The sequence below is a fragment of the Danio rerio genome, chromosome 16, assembly GCF_049306965.1.
Source record: "Danio rerio strain Tuebingen ecotype United States chromosome 16, GRCz12tu, whole genome shotgun sequence".
NCBI lineage: Eukaryota > Metazoa > Chordata > Actinopteri > Cypriniformes > Danionidae > Danio > Danio rerio.
In genome coordinates this window covers 22,794,995-22,810,183 of record NC_133191.1, presented here as the reverse complement: position 1 = coordinate 22,810,183, position 15,189 = coordinate 22,794,995, and the positions used below count along the sequence as shown (strand labels likewise).

At 34.7% G+C, this 15,189-nt stretch overlaps 1 protein-coding gene and 1 long non-coding RNA gene across 7 annotated transcripts in view; one reads left to right on the top strand and one right to left on the bottom strand.

Moving 5' to 3' along the window:
• Window positions 1–15,158, top strand: part of pals2a (protein associated with LIN7 2, MAGUK p55 family member a) — a 47,196-nt gene extending 32,038 nt beyond the window's left edge. For 5 of the 6 annotated variants that reach the window (XM_021466656.2, XM_021466654.2, XM_021466655.2 and 2 more), the window contains 7 exons: window positions 810–941; window positions 1,047–1,143; window positions 1,539–1,610; window positions 5,623–5,784; window positions 5,906–6,108; window positions 7,969–8,097; window positions 11,206–13,214. In XM_021466656.2, the coding sequence (XP_021322331.1) occupies window positions 810–941; window positions 1,047–1,143; window positions 1,539–1,610; window positions 5,623–5,784; window positions 5,906–6,108; window positions 7,969–8,097; window positions 11,206–11,382 (972 nt within the window). In that variant the 3' untranslated portion in view covers window positions 11,383–13,214. 6 annotated transcript variants of the gene reach the window in all.
• LOC137487900 (uncharacterized) overlaps window positions 1–15,189 on the bottom strand; it is a 1,155,393-nt gene that overhangs the window by 732,568 nt on the left and 407,636 nt on the right. The window lies entirely within an intron of this gene.

The window sequence follows — 15,189 nt, the reverse complement described above, 5'->3', positions numbered from 1 at the left end:
CTAAAATTTTATTTTTATTGTCTTGAAAGGGTCTTAAAGTCTTAAATTTGACTTGAAAAAACCTGCAGAAACCCTGTACAGAGAATGATGATTCACAACATTTAGGCAACAAAAAAATAGCACAAGTAAAGCCGGTTTTGCAGATCCACAAGAAATAAAAGTGTCTTGTCCAAATCCCAATCTAAATATGTTCAGATCCAAAAACAGCGCTGTTGCATGTCAACCTTTTTACCATTTGTCCACTTCCTGAGAGCTTGCGTCTAAACAAGAATTTGTCCTTTACCCACTTGCCTTGAATAAATACTGTTGAAAAACCCCACACAGAGAGCAAACACTGGAGGCGAGGGTTTACAGGGTTTACTGGACTTCATTCCATGTGCCAAACCCAAATTACTGTCTTTTTTAGACCTGGACTTTACTCAGCATGTGTTCAGTGAATGAGGCGCTCTGTTTACTGTTAGGTGCTCATCACTGATAAGATCCACAATGCTCCCTAAATATTTCATGTGAAAACATTCTGTTGCCCTTCATGGAGAAGTCCGTTTAAAACACACCAACATGGGTTGCTTTCGTTTATTTCACCAAGTCAGTTTTGGGCTTCAGTGTTGTCAGCATACAAAAAATGTTGGGAAGTATTACTGCAAACCAATGCTAGTCTATGTAACATGTAAACCTTGTTTTCTAACTATCATAACATTGTGTCAGAAAGCACTACTAATTATTGAGAAATATATAGTGTGTTTAGCTTATAATTTGTAGCTTTAACTCACTCATGTCAATAAGACCTTGACACGTTCTTTGCCCTTTAGGTGTACCTGAAGCCACATTTCAACTACAATCCTAACACCGATAACCTGATCCCATGTAGGGAGGCGGGTTTGGCTTTCTCCAAAGGAGACATTTTGCATATAGTGAACAAGGAGGACCCCAACTGGTGGCAAGTGAGAAGCAAATACATTTTTTTTCTCTCTTTTTCCATTTAGCTTCTTTAAAATTGTGGAGTATTTAGCATATTGAAGCTATGTAGTGTTCTGTTATTCTTTTAGGCATGTAACATAAATGGAGGACATACTGGTCTGATCCCCAGTCAGTTTCTGGAGGAGAAGAGGAAAGCATTTGTAAGGAGAGACCTGGATGGATCAGGTATAGACCCTTTTAAGGGATGTAAACAATGATGGTCCTAACGTATTTAAAATGTGTTTTACATTTTTAATTTCTTCTGAGAATCCAAAAAGATCAGAATATTGATAAATGTTGTTATAATAGCTGTTTTAATGTTATGATCTAATTGCATCTTAATATTGTTATGAAAGAGTTTGACAATGAGTAGGAAATGTTCATGGGCCAATGACATCGCCACATTGAAATGGTCTATAGTTGATTTTGGTATTTTGATTTTAGGGGAAATCTAGTGGATTATACTGACTTTACAATTACATGAAAATCCACTGCGTAATGCCAAAGCCTGGACAAAGTTGTTACCTTTTGCATTAATCATGTAAACAGTAAAGAAAACATCCACCTATGGTTTGTTCTAGGAATCCTTTGTGGGACACTAACAGGAAAAAAAAAGAAAAAGAAAATGATGTACTTAACGGCGAAGAATGCAGGTTAGTACTGCTTTTAAACACTTACACATTTGTTATTTCAAATGTTTGCAGTCTTCTTTTGATGGTAATTGATTATTTTATTAAAAGTGCAGCAGGTGATTGTCTTCAGAAACATTTTTTGTAAAGTCTCTTCACATTCCAATAGCAAAGTAAAGTAAATGATCTGAATGTATTTATATGTATTTTTATATTCTGGGTAAGGCATAAGACTTAATGTTCATCCAGTTAAATTTGTCAGGCTGACAATTCCCATAATTCTGATAGGTAGCCCAGACTGTCTGTTAACAAATGTAGATTTGCACGTCTGCGTAGCTGTTTACACAGATCTGCCATTTACGTGTGCACATAAGACAGAGAGAGTCTGACTGGTAAAAAAAAAATGCTGAATCAAAACTTGTTAAAATCCTGGATAAATATTGGAGTTATTTTTGCACGCTGGAGGAAGGGCGACATCATGGCTTAAGTATTTCTTGTAGACCGGTAATGTTATGTTGTAAAACTCTTTTAGTCGGGCAAAGCTGATATAGATGTTGTTGTATAATGAATGGGTTAAATGCACAGAAGTGTTGTTTAGCCACTGAAATCTTCTGGGGAAAGACTGATGTAACTACCAATTTTATAAGGCACCTTTTTCAGCATAGATAATGTAGATTTTTATTTAGTGTAACAAAACATCAGTGAGAAGCAAGGTTATAATAGTTTTGGATTTTTCATTAGTTTTAGTTTCTATTTCGTTTTGACTTTTTATTTTCAAATTCAGTTAGTTTTTATTAGTTTTAGATGCAGATTTCCTAGTTTTTATTAGTTTCTATATTTTAAAATGTCTTAGTTTTAGTTTAGTTTTTATTAGTTTCAGTATTAGTTTAAGTTTTTTTTTTTTTTTTAAATACGGATATTTGTTAAGTACAAGATTCAAAATCAACAGGATAAATATTATATAATTAAAAACGCAGTCATACATTTTTTGAAACATGTATTCAGAGGACACATGAACACTATCATCTACCACAACCATCTACCCATTCTCAAATTGGAGAGGTGTTATCCAAATCATATGCATTATAAGATTGTAGAAGTTATACATTAAAAATACCTTAAAATAAATTTTTGTACTGCTTCAGTGAACCTGAACAAGTATATTAATATCCATTAATTTCCCCTAGTTTTATTAGTATTATTTTTCAAAGTGTGCTTTAAAAATAAGTTAAATCTCTGTAGACTAGAAATATATACTGTATATAATTTACTATAAAATGTGGGCAATATATCATAAATTAACTGTATTTAACAAATATTATATTAATCTTATTTTTTAATTCAACTATGGGGTGCGACTATAGGGGGCCTACAAGCCATAGTGCCCAGTGGCCTCTGAATTATTATTAATCCAGGCCTGATGGGAAATTCAGATTTCGAACGCGGATGTTAGGACTCTACATTATGTAGTCAGCAATAGTAATTTCAGTCAGTTAAAATATAACCATGATCTGAAAAATGTCTTACAGTAAAGTTTTACTAACTGTAAACCCAACTGAATCATGCTTCACTTATTTAAACTCCATTACGATTGTCTGTTAAGAAATAAACTTACGTTTTTCACCAGATCCTCTTATTTAAGCCCTAGGTTTACCAGCGCTGCAGTTGTTCCTTGTTCAGTTCAGTCATACAGCAGGCTGTACCGTTTGTGTTTGGTTCACTGAATCACGCATGCGCAATATTATCGGTTCACCGCCTCTCAATGTAACAATACTGTTCTAATAACTGAATGAGAGTGTATATTGGATTATTTAGAGTCAGAGGGGGGTATTAGGCTTGTTATAATGTAAGACGTGGGTGGAGAAGTGCTTACTGGAGACGCAAATCATTTCAAATGATTCAGTTCGATTTGGTGAACGTGTTCAACCGAATCACTTAGAAGATCTGGTTAAAGATTTGTTCGCGATCGCGACACAGAAATAAAACCCATTATTGGGCACAAATGTGTTAAAGTAATAGTTTTAAGTCTTTTCATTGAATGCTGTCACCGTGCTGCTGTCATGTCCACTCGTTGTTTTTGTCGCGGGAGCAACAGAAAGGATGACTCGAGGAGAGCCGGCTTGATCTGGCCAATGGCGGCAGGAGACTCTGAGGTGCGAAAGGGTCAAACACAAACACCTGCGCGCGGATTATATTTACTTCTAAAAGGCTTACAGTAGGATTATGCATTACATACAGTTACAAATACGAAAACGAAGGAGGTTTTTGCTACAATTCTAGTTAGTTTCAGTTAGTTTTGTATGTACACAATACAGTTTCAGTTAGGTCTATTTTTTGAAAAAGCTTTTTATTTTTATTTCAGTTAACGACAATTATTTTACATTTTAGTTTTTGTTTTTTCCTTAGTTTTAGTTAACTATAATAACCTTGGTGAGGAGCGCTTTTTTGAACATTTGGTCTGAAGTAGCATGTAAGTATGATCTAGTAATAAGTGTAATTCTTGTGCACCGCTGGCCAACCACTGGGCATACAGTAGTCACTTTAGGACCGAACATGAAAGAATGAGACCAGCGATCCTTGCATGCATGAAATATTGCACATTAAGACAAGTTTTGCTTGTTAAACAACTGAAAACTTGCTGGATATGATACAGTTTTTTGTTCGGAACTGTGGTGTTATAAAGTACTGTAAAGTTTTCTAACTGGCGAATGACATAATCTAGTGGTTTTCTACCATCATCTTTATGGTGTGCGTTCAGAATTTCAGGAGGCATGGCTTTGGACGACAAGGGAGGGAGATGTGATTCAAAGATATTATGCTAACGGATAGATCACCTAGTGCACATTTAATTCAGGTCAGATTAAATTGATAAAGTGACAGACTTGTGTAATGTTACAGATGATTTTTATTTATTTTTATGTTATTTTTAACATTACCTTGTATTCTATTTAAATGTACTACCCCTTCGTTATGTTCGCTTTTTCCTTTTGATTTCTATTATAATGACATTGTTTGATCGCAAAAACAAAACGCCATATAATCATGCACGAGTACTACAATCATGTTTTCCCTATTTAATGGAATTCATAGAAATTTTTTAATATTTACAAAAAATAGACATATTTTCATATCTCTTACACTGTCCCACCGCAATATTAATATATTATACAATAGTGTATAATGTTTTATAATAATTAATTTGTTTTAGTGTGTTTTATTGAACATACACTTTGGACTTTTGACATTTATTTTCTTTTAAAGTAATGCATTGGTTACTTTCTTTTGTAGTTAATTGCTTTTTTTATGATGTAATTCAGTTACCAACTCGGTTACTATTTCTGAGAGAAGTAACTGGTAACCAAGTAATGTGCCCTACACTCTGAGGGCTTTTATATTTAAGTTTAAGCCCTTTCAAAATTTTGAGGGCTGTTGTGTTTATATAATACTATGAACTATTCTTGGGTCATAATTTTATATGTTTGTGATATAAGTGTGCATTCTTGATTGTTGCTGGTTTTTCCTGTTAGGAGAGGGGTCAAAATTGTCATTTTTACCGTTGATCATTATACTGTTGAATTTGTCCAGAGTGTTTTGTGGTCAAAGCGTTTTCCCAAAATAGGTGTCGAAATTTGGTTGTCACCAAAAATCGTTCCATTTGTTGGAACACAGAGAAACTTGTGAACTCGGTCACCCCCGAGTGGATGAAAACATCCCCAACAGCACACAAGGGTTAAGCGTACTGAAGGAGAACGTATATCTATGAAAACATCAGGATAACATCAATCTATGAAATTATTGTATCGCTTATTTGGTGCATAAATAAGTGTTTGTTTGTTTTATCAGGTCACCAAAAAAAAGATGATTTCTGAGTGACTTTAGCTTCAGTTTTGCCATCACTGGAATAAATTACTATTTATAAAGTATATATAAATAGGCATTTAAAGTTGTAGTATTTTAAAATATCACTGTTTGGGTACAATTAGTTTGAATGATAGTATCACAATAAAATGTAACTTAACGTCTCTCTTTTTAATAGAATTTGATCGGCATGAATTGCAGATCTACGAAGAAGTAGCAAAGATGCCTCCATTCCAGAGAAAAACTCTTGTTCTGATTGGTGCTCAGGGTGTGGGCCGTCGAAGCCTCAAGAACCGACTGATTGTGTTAAACCCATTGAGATATGGAACTACTGTACCCTGTGAGTCGATGAGTAACAAATGCTTATAACATCAACTCATTACACAGTTAACCCAAATAAAAGCTTGTTTTCACATTTGCCATTTTACCAATATAACTGGAGAATTGCATCTGTTTCTCAGTCACGTCTCGACGTCCCCGTGATGATGAAAAGGATGGCCAGTCGTACTGCTTTGTATCACGGGAAGAGATGGAGATGGACATCAAGGCAAGTCGATACCTTGAGCATGGAGAGTATGACGGAAATCTGTATGGAACCAAAATGGACTCGATCCATGAAGTTGTTCGTGCAGGACGGACTTGCATCCTAGACGTCAACCCTCAGGTTAGTGATTTTTGAGGGTAAAAACCAAAATGCACATTTTCTATACACATCTAGAGTATATTATCATAGTTTTGACATATTAGCAGTTGGTGTGAATATACTTGCAACTTTATATTTTCAAATTTCATCAACTTATCCAGGAATTCCCAAACTTTTGGTCCTAAAGACCGGTTACTCACTGAAGCTAAGCAGGGCTGAGCCTGGTCAGTACTAGGATAGGGGACCACATGAGAAAACTAGGTTGCTGTTGTAGTGTTAGTGAGGCAGGGATGGGCGCTCAACCTGCACTCTGTGTGGGTCCTAATGCCCGAGTATAGTAAAGGGGACACCATACTGTCAGTGAGTGCCGTCTTTCAGATGACATGATAAACCAAGATCCTGACTCTCTGTGGTCATTACAAATCCCATGGCACTTCTTGTAAAAGAGCAGGGCTGTAACCCAAATTCTCCTTATCGGCCCCTACAGATCATGTCCTTTCAATCATCCCCATAGAGCCACTGAATTGGCTCCATCACTGCCACTCCACTCCCCCTAGAGCTGGTGTGTGGTGAGAGCACTGGTGCCGTTGTCCTGTGGCTGCCGTCGCATCATCCAAGTGGATGCTGCATACTGGTGATGGTGTGGAAAGATCCCTCTTATGATTGTAAAGCTCTTTGAGTGTGTGGCCATACACTATAAATGCGCTATATAAATAACACATTGCATTACATTACAACATTTAACCTGCATATTTATCATGAGATTGAAAAGGCAATGGACTGGAAGCTATTTTCCTGCAGTACCATACATACCAGTATTTCTACCTACCTATTTTTTACCATCTTGAAACATATTGTTGAAAAAAAAAATGCTTTGTTCAGTCAGGTTAGAGCAAGGATTAATGTTGAGCCCTGATTTAAAAATGTTTAATTAATTTATTATTTTATTTTTAATTCAATAGTTCTGGGCTTGTAGCAAACTCACAAAGTCACACGATGACTTCATGAGGCAAAAACTCCTGCTGTAGTGTCCAAATGACCACGCTGTGCCCTGAGATTTAGAAAATCTTTTACAAAAAGTTTACAAAAAGTTCAGAAACGCGATACTCTGTTTTTTGTGTGGACGAACAGTAAAACCACATAGAAAAAAGTATGAACGGCCTACAAACACAGTTGTCGCTTTCAAAGGGGTCATAGCAAAACAAGTCATGTCAGTATATTTTAAAAGTACTTCTAATCATAGAATTCATAGAAATGATAATATTTACAATAAAATATTACATTTGATAGATGTCTCTTATGCAACATTAATGTATTATAGAATAGTGCAGAATGTTTTATAAGACTAATTTATTTAATTTAGTGTCCATTTTATTCAAGATGCAGATTGTACTTTGACATGCGAGTAACGCAGTAGATACTTTCCTTGGTTAATGCATTTCAGTTACTAACTCTGTTACTATTTGTAAGAGAAATAACTAGTAACTTTTTGAAGTATTGTGCCCAACATTCTATCTTATACTTTAGTTTGAGTCCTTTGAGGGCTGTTTTGTTGATATATTGAGCCATTTAACTATTCTTGTGTCAGTTTTATAATGCAAGTTTATTAAAAATAATAATAAAAAGGAATATAATAATGCAATGGACTACATTGCTATGCTTTTTAAAACATAGGGTTTCTGTACAATATATTAATGTGTACTTAATTATATACTTAAGTTTAATGTTATTTGAACAACTACTAGTTTGTAATTTAATCATTAGTTTAGTGAAAATGCATGCAGTTGGTTTGTAAAAAATGCAGATCATCCTTTTTTGCTGTTTTTACCAGCAAATACTGCCAGGCTGTGGTGTTTTATATTTAAAAAATGTATTCTACAGGCGCTGAAGGTACTGAAGACATCAGAGTTTATGCCGTTTGTGGTTTTCATCGCGGCCCCAGAGCTTGACACATTACGGGCCATGCACAAAGCTGTGGTGGATGCTGGGATCACAACCAAATTACTGACGGTCAGTTGCAGTTATGCTGTAAAGAGTGTAGAAATACAGTTCTGAAAGTAAGATATCGGGTTCACCTTTTCTAAAGAGCAGAGGTGTCTAATCTGGCCTGAGGTATGATTCAAACAATAGTATAGAGTATAAATAAATAATTAGCTTATACATTTACAGTAGTATTATATTTTGGGATGCAACTAAAAGCTTAGCACAGAAAACATAAATTTACTAAAAGATCACTTTGATCACAAGCATTCACTGTAGTGTGAAGCCTATTATGATGCAGTAGGAATGATTCTAGAATTTCTACAATGCATTGTATGAATTGCTTCTATATTTATGTGATTTTAATTTTTATAGCTAATTATTACACCAGTATGAGTGCAATTTCTTCTTTCATCATCAAAACATACTTTCAAACAAAGTCCTTAGCTTTCTACAAAGCAAAAAGTTGTGCATCTCATTTATTTAGGAATGAAATACTGCGTTGATCTTTTTTTAAATGGATTTGTTGAGTCATTGATTCAGGAATCCATTCATAAAGAGAGCCAGTTGCTTTTGTTTATAAATTAATTGGCCAGTTTGATTAATATTCCCTCACTCAGGACAATTTGTCAATTTTGCAAACCTGTAAAAACAATCTTGCTTCTTTTAAAAAATTCTGTTTCCCAGTTTTGTTGTAACTCCGGGGTGTTAAACTCCTGGAAAGCCGCAGCCCTGCAGAGTTTAGTTCCTACTCTATTCCAATACACTTACCTGTAGGTTTCAAACCAGACTGTTTAATTGGGGTTGGAACTAAACTGTGCAGAGCTGTGGCCCTCCAGGAACTGAGTTTGACAACTGTGCTGTAAATTATATTGTAGTTAGCAACAATGTAAGATTTTATGAGAAGCAGCCCTTAACCTAAACATTTTACACTCCTGCCAATGTTCCCAGAATTTGTCATACATGTGTAAAGATCCATAGCAGAGATCTAAAACCACAGTCTATAGAAATCTTCTTCTATAGTCTTGTCCTCGGACATTAAGTCGGGATTAATGGATTCATTGAGCTCATTTGATTCATTCACGATTTGATTTACTCACCTTTTTCTTTTTTACTTACTTTTTTATTTACTTTCAATTATTCAAGTACTTTAGTAGGCCATTGCTGCACTTTCTGTGTAAAAAAAATAATATATTGCATAAATGCTAATTCATACAAGTTATTATTTAATCAATCTCTTCATAGAAACAAATGGATCCTTTGCTCTTTCCATTTAGATGCAAACACTGCCTTTAATCATTATCCAAACAAAGATGTAGTGTACTTGCAGATTGAGCAGTTTTAATCCAAATTAGACTGTATAATCTTAAAATTTAAAAGCAAACACCAAATGCAAACAATATTACATAAACTCTTCTAAAGACTGTCAGTCCTTCTAAGAGATTCAGTCTTTTTTGTTTGGCACCTTAAATGATTTAAATACTCAAATAGTGAATCGATTTTCAACCGAATTGTGGTTCATTGTTACATTACTTTGTATAAGACGCATAATATGTGAAACAATTCAGTCATACTAATGTAACCTGATTTTTAAAAGAAGTGTTAGGTTCTTTAACTTAAATTAATAAAAAAATTGTTAAATCTAATGTAATATTCACAGCATAGGCTGTTTAAAAGAATTCCAGTAGTTTTGCGTGAGGTTCTGAGTTTAAATGAAAACACACTCACACATATACACACACACACACACACACACACGCACGCGCGCACCCCTGTGTGGTACAGCAGGGATGTTGACCATACATCAATGCATCTTTGAATTATGATGCTGAACAGAACCATCTGTGATTTGGCTTATGTAAAAGTCTGTCAGATTGAAAGTCTGGCTACACAAGACCAAAGTCCCTTAAAGACAAGTCATTTTATTCAGCGGCCATCTTTAAAATGCCAGTTTTCTCGGGCATTCTGTCTAAATGGGGAAACATCAAATTCTCCAAGACTGTTTCCCAAGCTTGCATTACATATTTGGAATCACCAAAAAAATTAAACAAGTTTTGTTTCTAATCATTCGAATCAAACAAAATCAGCATATTTTCAGGTTGAACAAGCTAATGTACATGCACACTTGAAAAGAACGAGATCACAACACTAACCTCATGCATGGCCTTTCTACACATGATCATCATCTAAATAATGCTTCATCAGATCATGCTGCTCTTCTGAAGTAATCCACTACTTGGTCTTGATGGTGAATCTTCTCCAGAAATGAAAGCAACTTTGTTGACAGGTTTGTGGGCGTTTGGGTAGTTTGTGTCGAAACCAACCAACAAACTTTTTTTACAAGGGCATTTAGTTCATTTAAAAGTAGAGCTTTTAAGCTTTATGTGGATATATTTCTTATGTCTGTGAAGCAAGTATTCACTGAGATTCCAGTGCATTTGTTGACCAACAAAATGTTGTAAAAGCGCACATCTGGTCTCAGCTTTCCCCCCCAGAGAAATGTCAGTCTGTAGCGATTGCTGATTGGCTCCTGTACTAGAAGGCAGGGCTTCATCCCCTTTATATTACTTTTCCTCATTCAGAACTGTAAGAGTGACACGTCTTGTGTTTTCTGTAGTCTTTGCCAAGATTAGCATTGCTATAAATAGCAAAAGAGGAAGGAAAATACCACAAGATGAAGTAAATTGGTCAAAAGAGATTGGGGATAACACACTCAGCACTTTTAAAGGGGAGTTTTTGTACCCTTATAATTTACTCGCCTCTGAGTTTTTTTCATGAAAATGCACAAAAAAAGATGTTTTGAAGAATGTTGGATGTCAGTGGTTACTGATTTCTGACATTATTAAAAAAAAAAATTCAAAGTTTGGAACCACTCGAGGGCATGAAAATGTGCGCTTTGTAAAATAACCCTTTAACCAGTTTTGTAATGCAATAAAAAAGGTAAGAAAACACAATCTAGAGATGTGTCAACATGCACATGATGTTCTGTTTTAAAATGAAAATAAACATTTTGATGCAAATTTAAAGTCATAAACCAAGTCAAGTACTCTGCTAAAGGAGTCCATCATTGTAAAGCATGATAAATATCAGGGAAACCAAAGCTGTTGTATAGACTCATCATCCCTTCCTGTCTTCTAGGAAACGGACTTAAAGAAAACAGTGGATGAAAGTGCCCGGATCAAGCGGGCGTACAATCACTACTTTGATCTGACTATAGTTAATGACAATCTGGACAAGGCCTTTGAGAAACTGCAGGCAGCTGTGGAGCAGCTGACCACACAACCACAGTGGGTACCTGTCAACTGGGTTTACTGAGACAAACTTCATCGCCATCATCATCAGCGGAGGCACCACTGATAGGTCAGCGGCACAGAACACAAGTTACCCATCAATCCCTATGCAAATGTACACTAGCCATCCTGTCACGCTTGACATAAGGGAAGTGTACTTATTTATTAACTCTTGTTTTTTTTATTATCATTATTCTACTGACTAAACATACTGAGAAGAATGTTACTCTGAGGGACGGAAACACATAGGAATATTTTGAAAAAACTTGTCATGAATTATTTTTCCATTGAAATGTATAAGCTGCATTACAGTATTTATAGCAGGCTCTGTTTTCCTGTTCCTGTCTTTTTATTTGTTACAAATGTTGGTTTACAGTGCAGAAATCATCTCATCATCTTTCTAAAATTGGTGCTCATATCGATGGGTTACTAGAGTAGGTCAGAATTTGAGCAGCTTTATAGTTTAGATGACTTCTAAATCTTTATTCGTGTCAATGTTAGTTTGGATTTAAGAAAAGCTTGACATACATTAGTTTGAAGTGAACATGATAGCACTTTATTTTACAGCTCTGTTCTACATGTATGTGCAATGTACTTACTGTAATAATTAGGTACTAAGCCTGAACCTAAGTGTACTTTAAAAGGCTTTGTGTTAATCTGTGCACATAGGCTTAAAGTAAACTCCGTTGAAAACATTCTTAACAAAATTTAAATTTAATCTATTTCCTCCCTCCAGTTATGAGGAATCAAATGTCTATGGACCCTGTTAAAGTTGAGATGTTTGAAATTGCATTGATTGATTTATTATTATTTTTAAAGACTGTGAACAGTGGCCCAGTGAACATATTTTGCTTTTCACTGCATTGTATTTTAACAGCTTGATCTATATATATTTCTCAGTATGTGATAGTGTCCAAAAAACAAACAAAAACAGCGGTGCTTGAATTGGATGTGTGATGTTTATTAGCAATATTGTAATTTCTGATTTCATAATATGCGGGCTGGCATTATCAAGTGTGTTTACTGGGATAAAAACAAAACCGAAAGATATCTTTAGTCCAAAAGTGTTCACTGTATGATGAAGGTTTAAAAAACGTCAAAGATAAACCTACATACAATCATTTTTATATATATGTATTTACAAGATAAGTTACCAGCCTAAGTTGGTTAACTGGTTTTAGCTGGTTGACCAGCCTGGTTTTAGAGGGGTTTTGGCCATTTCCAGCCTGGTCTTAGCTGGTCAGGATAGAAAATGACCAGCCTGATTTAAGCTGAGTGTAGCTGGTGTTGGCTTTGCTCCCAGCCTGGCTAGGCTGGTCAAGCTGGTTTTAGCTAAGACCTGGCTGGAAATGGCCAAAACCCCTCTGAAACCCGGTTGGCCAACCAACTAAAACCAGCCAACCATCTAAGGCTAGTTTAGGCAGTTTTTAGCAGGGTTATAGTTAATTAATATGACATAAGCAAGTGATTTTAGTAAAAAATTTAGATGGATTTTTAACAACTACAACAGTTACATTTCAGCAACACTACAACGGCTAATTCCAGGATTTTAGACATTTATTGTAATAACCCACATTTACTAGATTAAATTCTAAATGAATCGGGCCTAATCAAGCTAAGACACTTGTACAACAAACTTGGCAACATATAAATAAAGGTCATTTTATAAACACACACACACACACACACACACACACACACACAGTTGACGTCAGAATTATTAGCCCCCCTTTTATTTTTTTTTCTTCTATTTTTCAAATGATGTTTAACAGAGCAAGGAAATGTTCACAGTATGTCTGATAATATTTTTTTCTTCTGGATAAAGTTTGTTTTATTTAGACTAGAATAAAAGCAGTTTTTTTTTTTAAACCATTTTAAAGTCAAACTTATTTGCCCCTTTAAGCTATATATATTTTTTCGATAGTCTACAAAACAAACCATTATTATACAGTAACTTGCCCAATTACCCAAACCTGCCTAGTTAACCTAATTAACCTAGTTACCCTTTAAATGTCACTTTAAGCTGTATAGATGTGTCTTGAAAAATATCTAGTAAAATATTATTTACTGTCATTGTGACAAAGATAAAATAAATCAGTTATTAGAAATAAGTTAACTAACATAAACTATTATGTTTAGAAATGTGTTAAAAAAAACTCTTCGTTAAACAGAAATCGGGGGAAATATATAAGGAGGGGGGCTACTGATTCAGTTGGGCTAATAATTCTGACTTTTACTGTATATATGCAGGGTGATTAAAAATAACCACAACTTTTGGAAAATCTGTATTAAATCAAAGAAACATGATGGAACTTCAGGTAATTTATCAATGTAAGGAGTACTTAAAATTTTTTTTTCAGTAGAAAACAAGTTCATAGATGTTTAATATGACCCCTCATGACATTCGAGTGACATGAACCCGATACTTGTTCCACACTCTCTGTAGCTCCTCGGGCGTAACAGCTTGGATAGCTGCATTTATCCTTGTAGTTCCTCAATGTGAAACATCAGAGCTTCCTTAAATCGACAACAGAAAAAACTTAGCTCACCTTTTCTTTGCAGAGTTCCTAATTTTCAAAGTTCTGTTATTCTTTTTGAATCACCATATATATATATATATATATATATATATATATATATATATATATATATATATATATATATATATATATATATATATATATAATGACAATAACACAATTGTACTTAAAGGTTAAATTGAAAACGCCTCTACCTTGCCTGTATCCAAAATTGACCCCATATCCTTGCTGCATTACAGTCATTATGATTGTACCACTGATGTACAGCCAACAGAGAACACTCATGATGCAGAGTTGTTGCATTGAATGATTTTTTTGCCATAGCTTCCACATTAGAATCCTATCAGAGAAAGTTTTTAAATAAATGATTTAAATGGTAAATTTAATGTTGGTGTAGTTAGGAAAGCAAGATGACCAATCTGAGGTATTGCAGCAAAGCACAAACAAAATGCATCCCTTTCTCTGCACTCAGTGCTACAGTTTACTCACTGGATTTCATTCACTGGACCATATTAGTGAACTCACATAGGGAATAGTGAATAAGGATGATTTACTTTGATGCAGCACTTGGAAACACCATTTTCCATTTAAAACACATCTCTAGTTGGATAATATTCATCACATTTTAATTAGAAGTTTTTTATTTGGTGTATTAACTTTTTTTTTTTTTGTACAATACGGCTTTTAATAGAAAGAACTTAATCTCCATATAAATTGTAGTTTTATGGAATGTAAAAGCTGTAAAACATATCATCTCAGAATGCTCATAACAACCTTATAATTCCAAACTAATGAACTGAGTGTCAAATGAAGCAAAAATGTGTTCTGTGTCCAGCTGATCTTGTATTTTTAAAAAATTCTTAATTAGCTTGAGTAAGTATATTGCAAGTACATGTACTGAAAATGAAGTGCAACAAATGTCACGGTTTTAAAGTCACAGAGTTGTGAGCTCAGTCATTGTGTTGCTTGTATGTCACAGTATCCAGAACCAGCGCTGTATTTTGCTAAGATTTATTAAAGCTGGCACAGACTGACCTTTGAACACGAACTATAGACCAAGTGTGTCATGATCACAGCCTTCCTGGCCTCACTACTAGTCTTCTTGGTTGTATGTAGGGATGTACTGATCTGTCTCTGGCGACTTGCTCCAGTGTGTTTTTCAAGGCTTGCGTATTCACTTGAAAATTCTATATTTTGCAATACAGAGAGTTGTATTTTCTGAAATGAAACCGCTGTCTAATAAATTAATCTTAATTTTGAATCACTGTTCAAAAGTTCTTTTCTTATGTGGT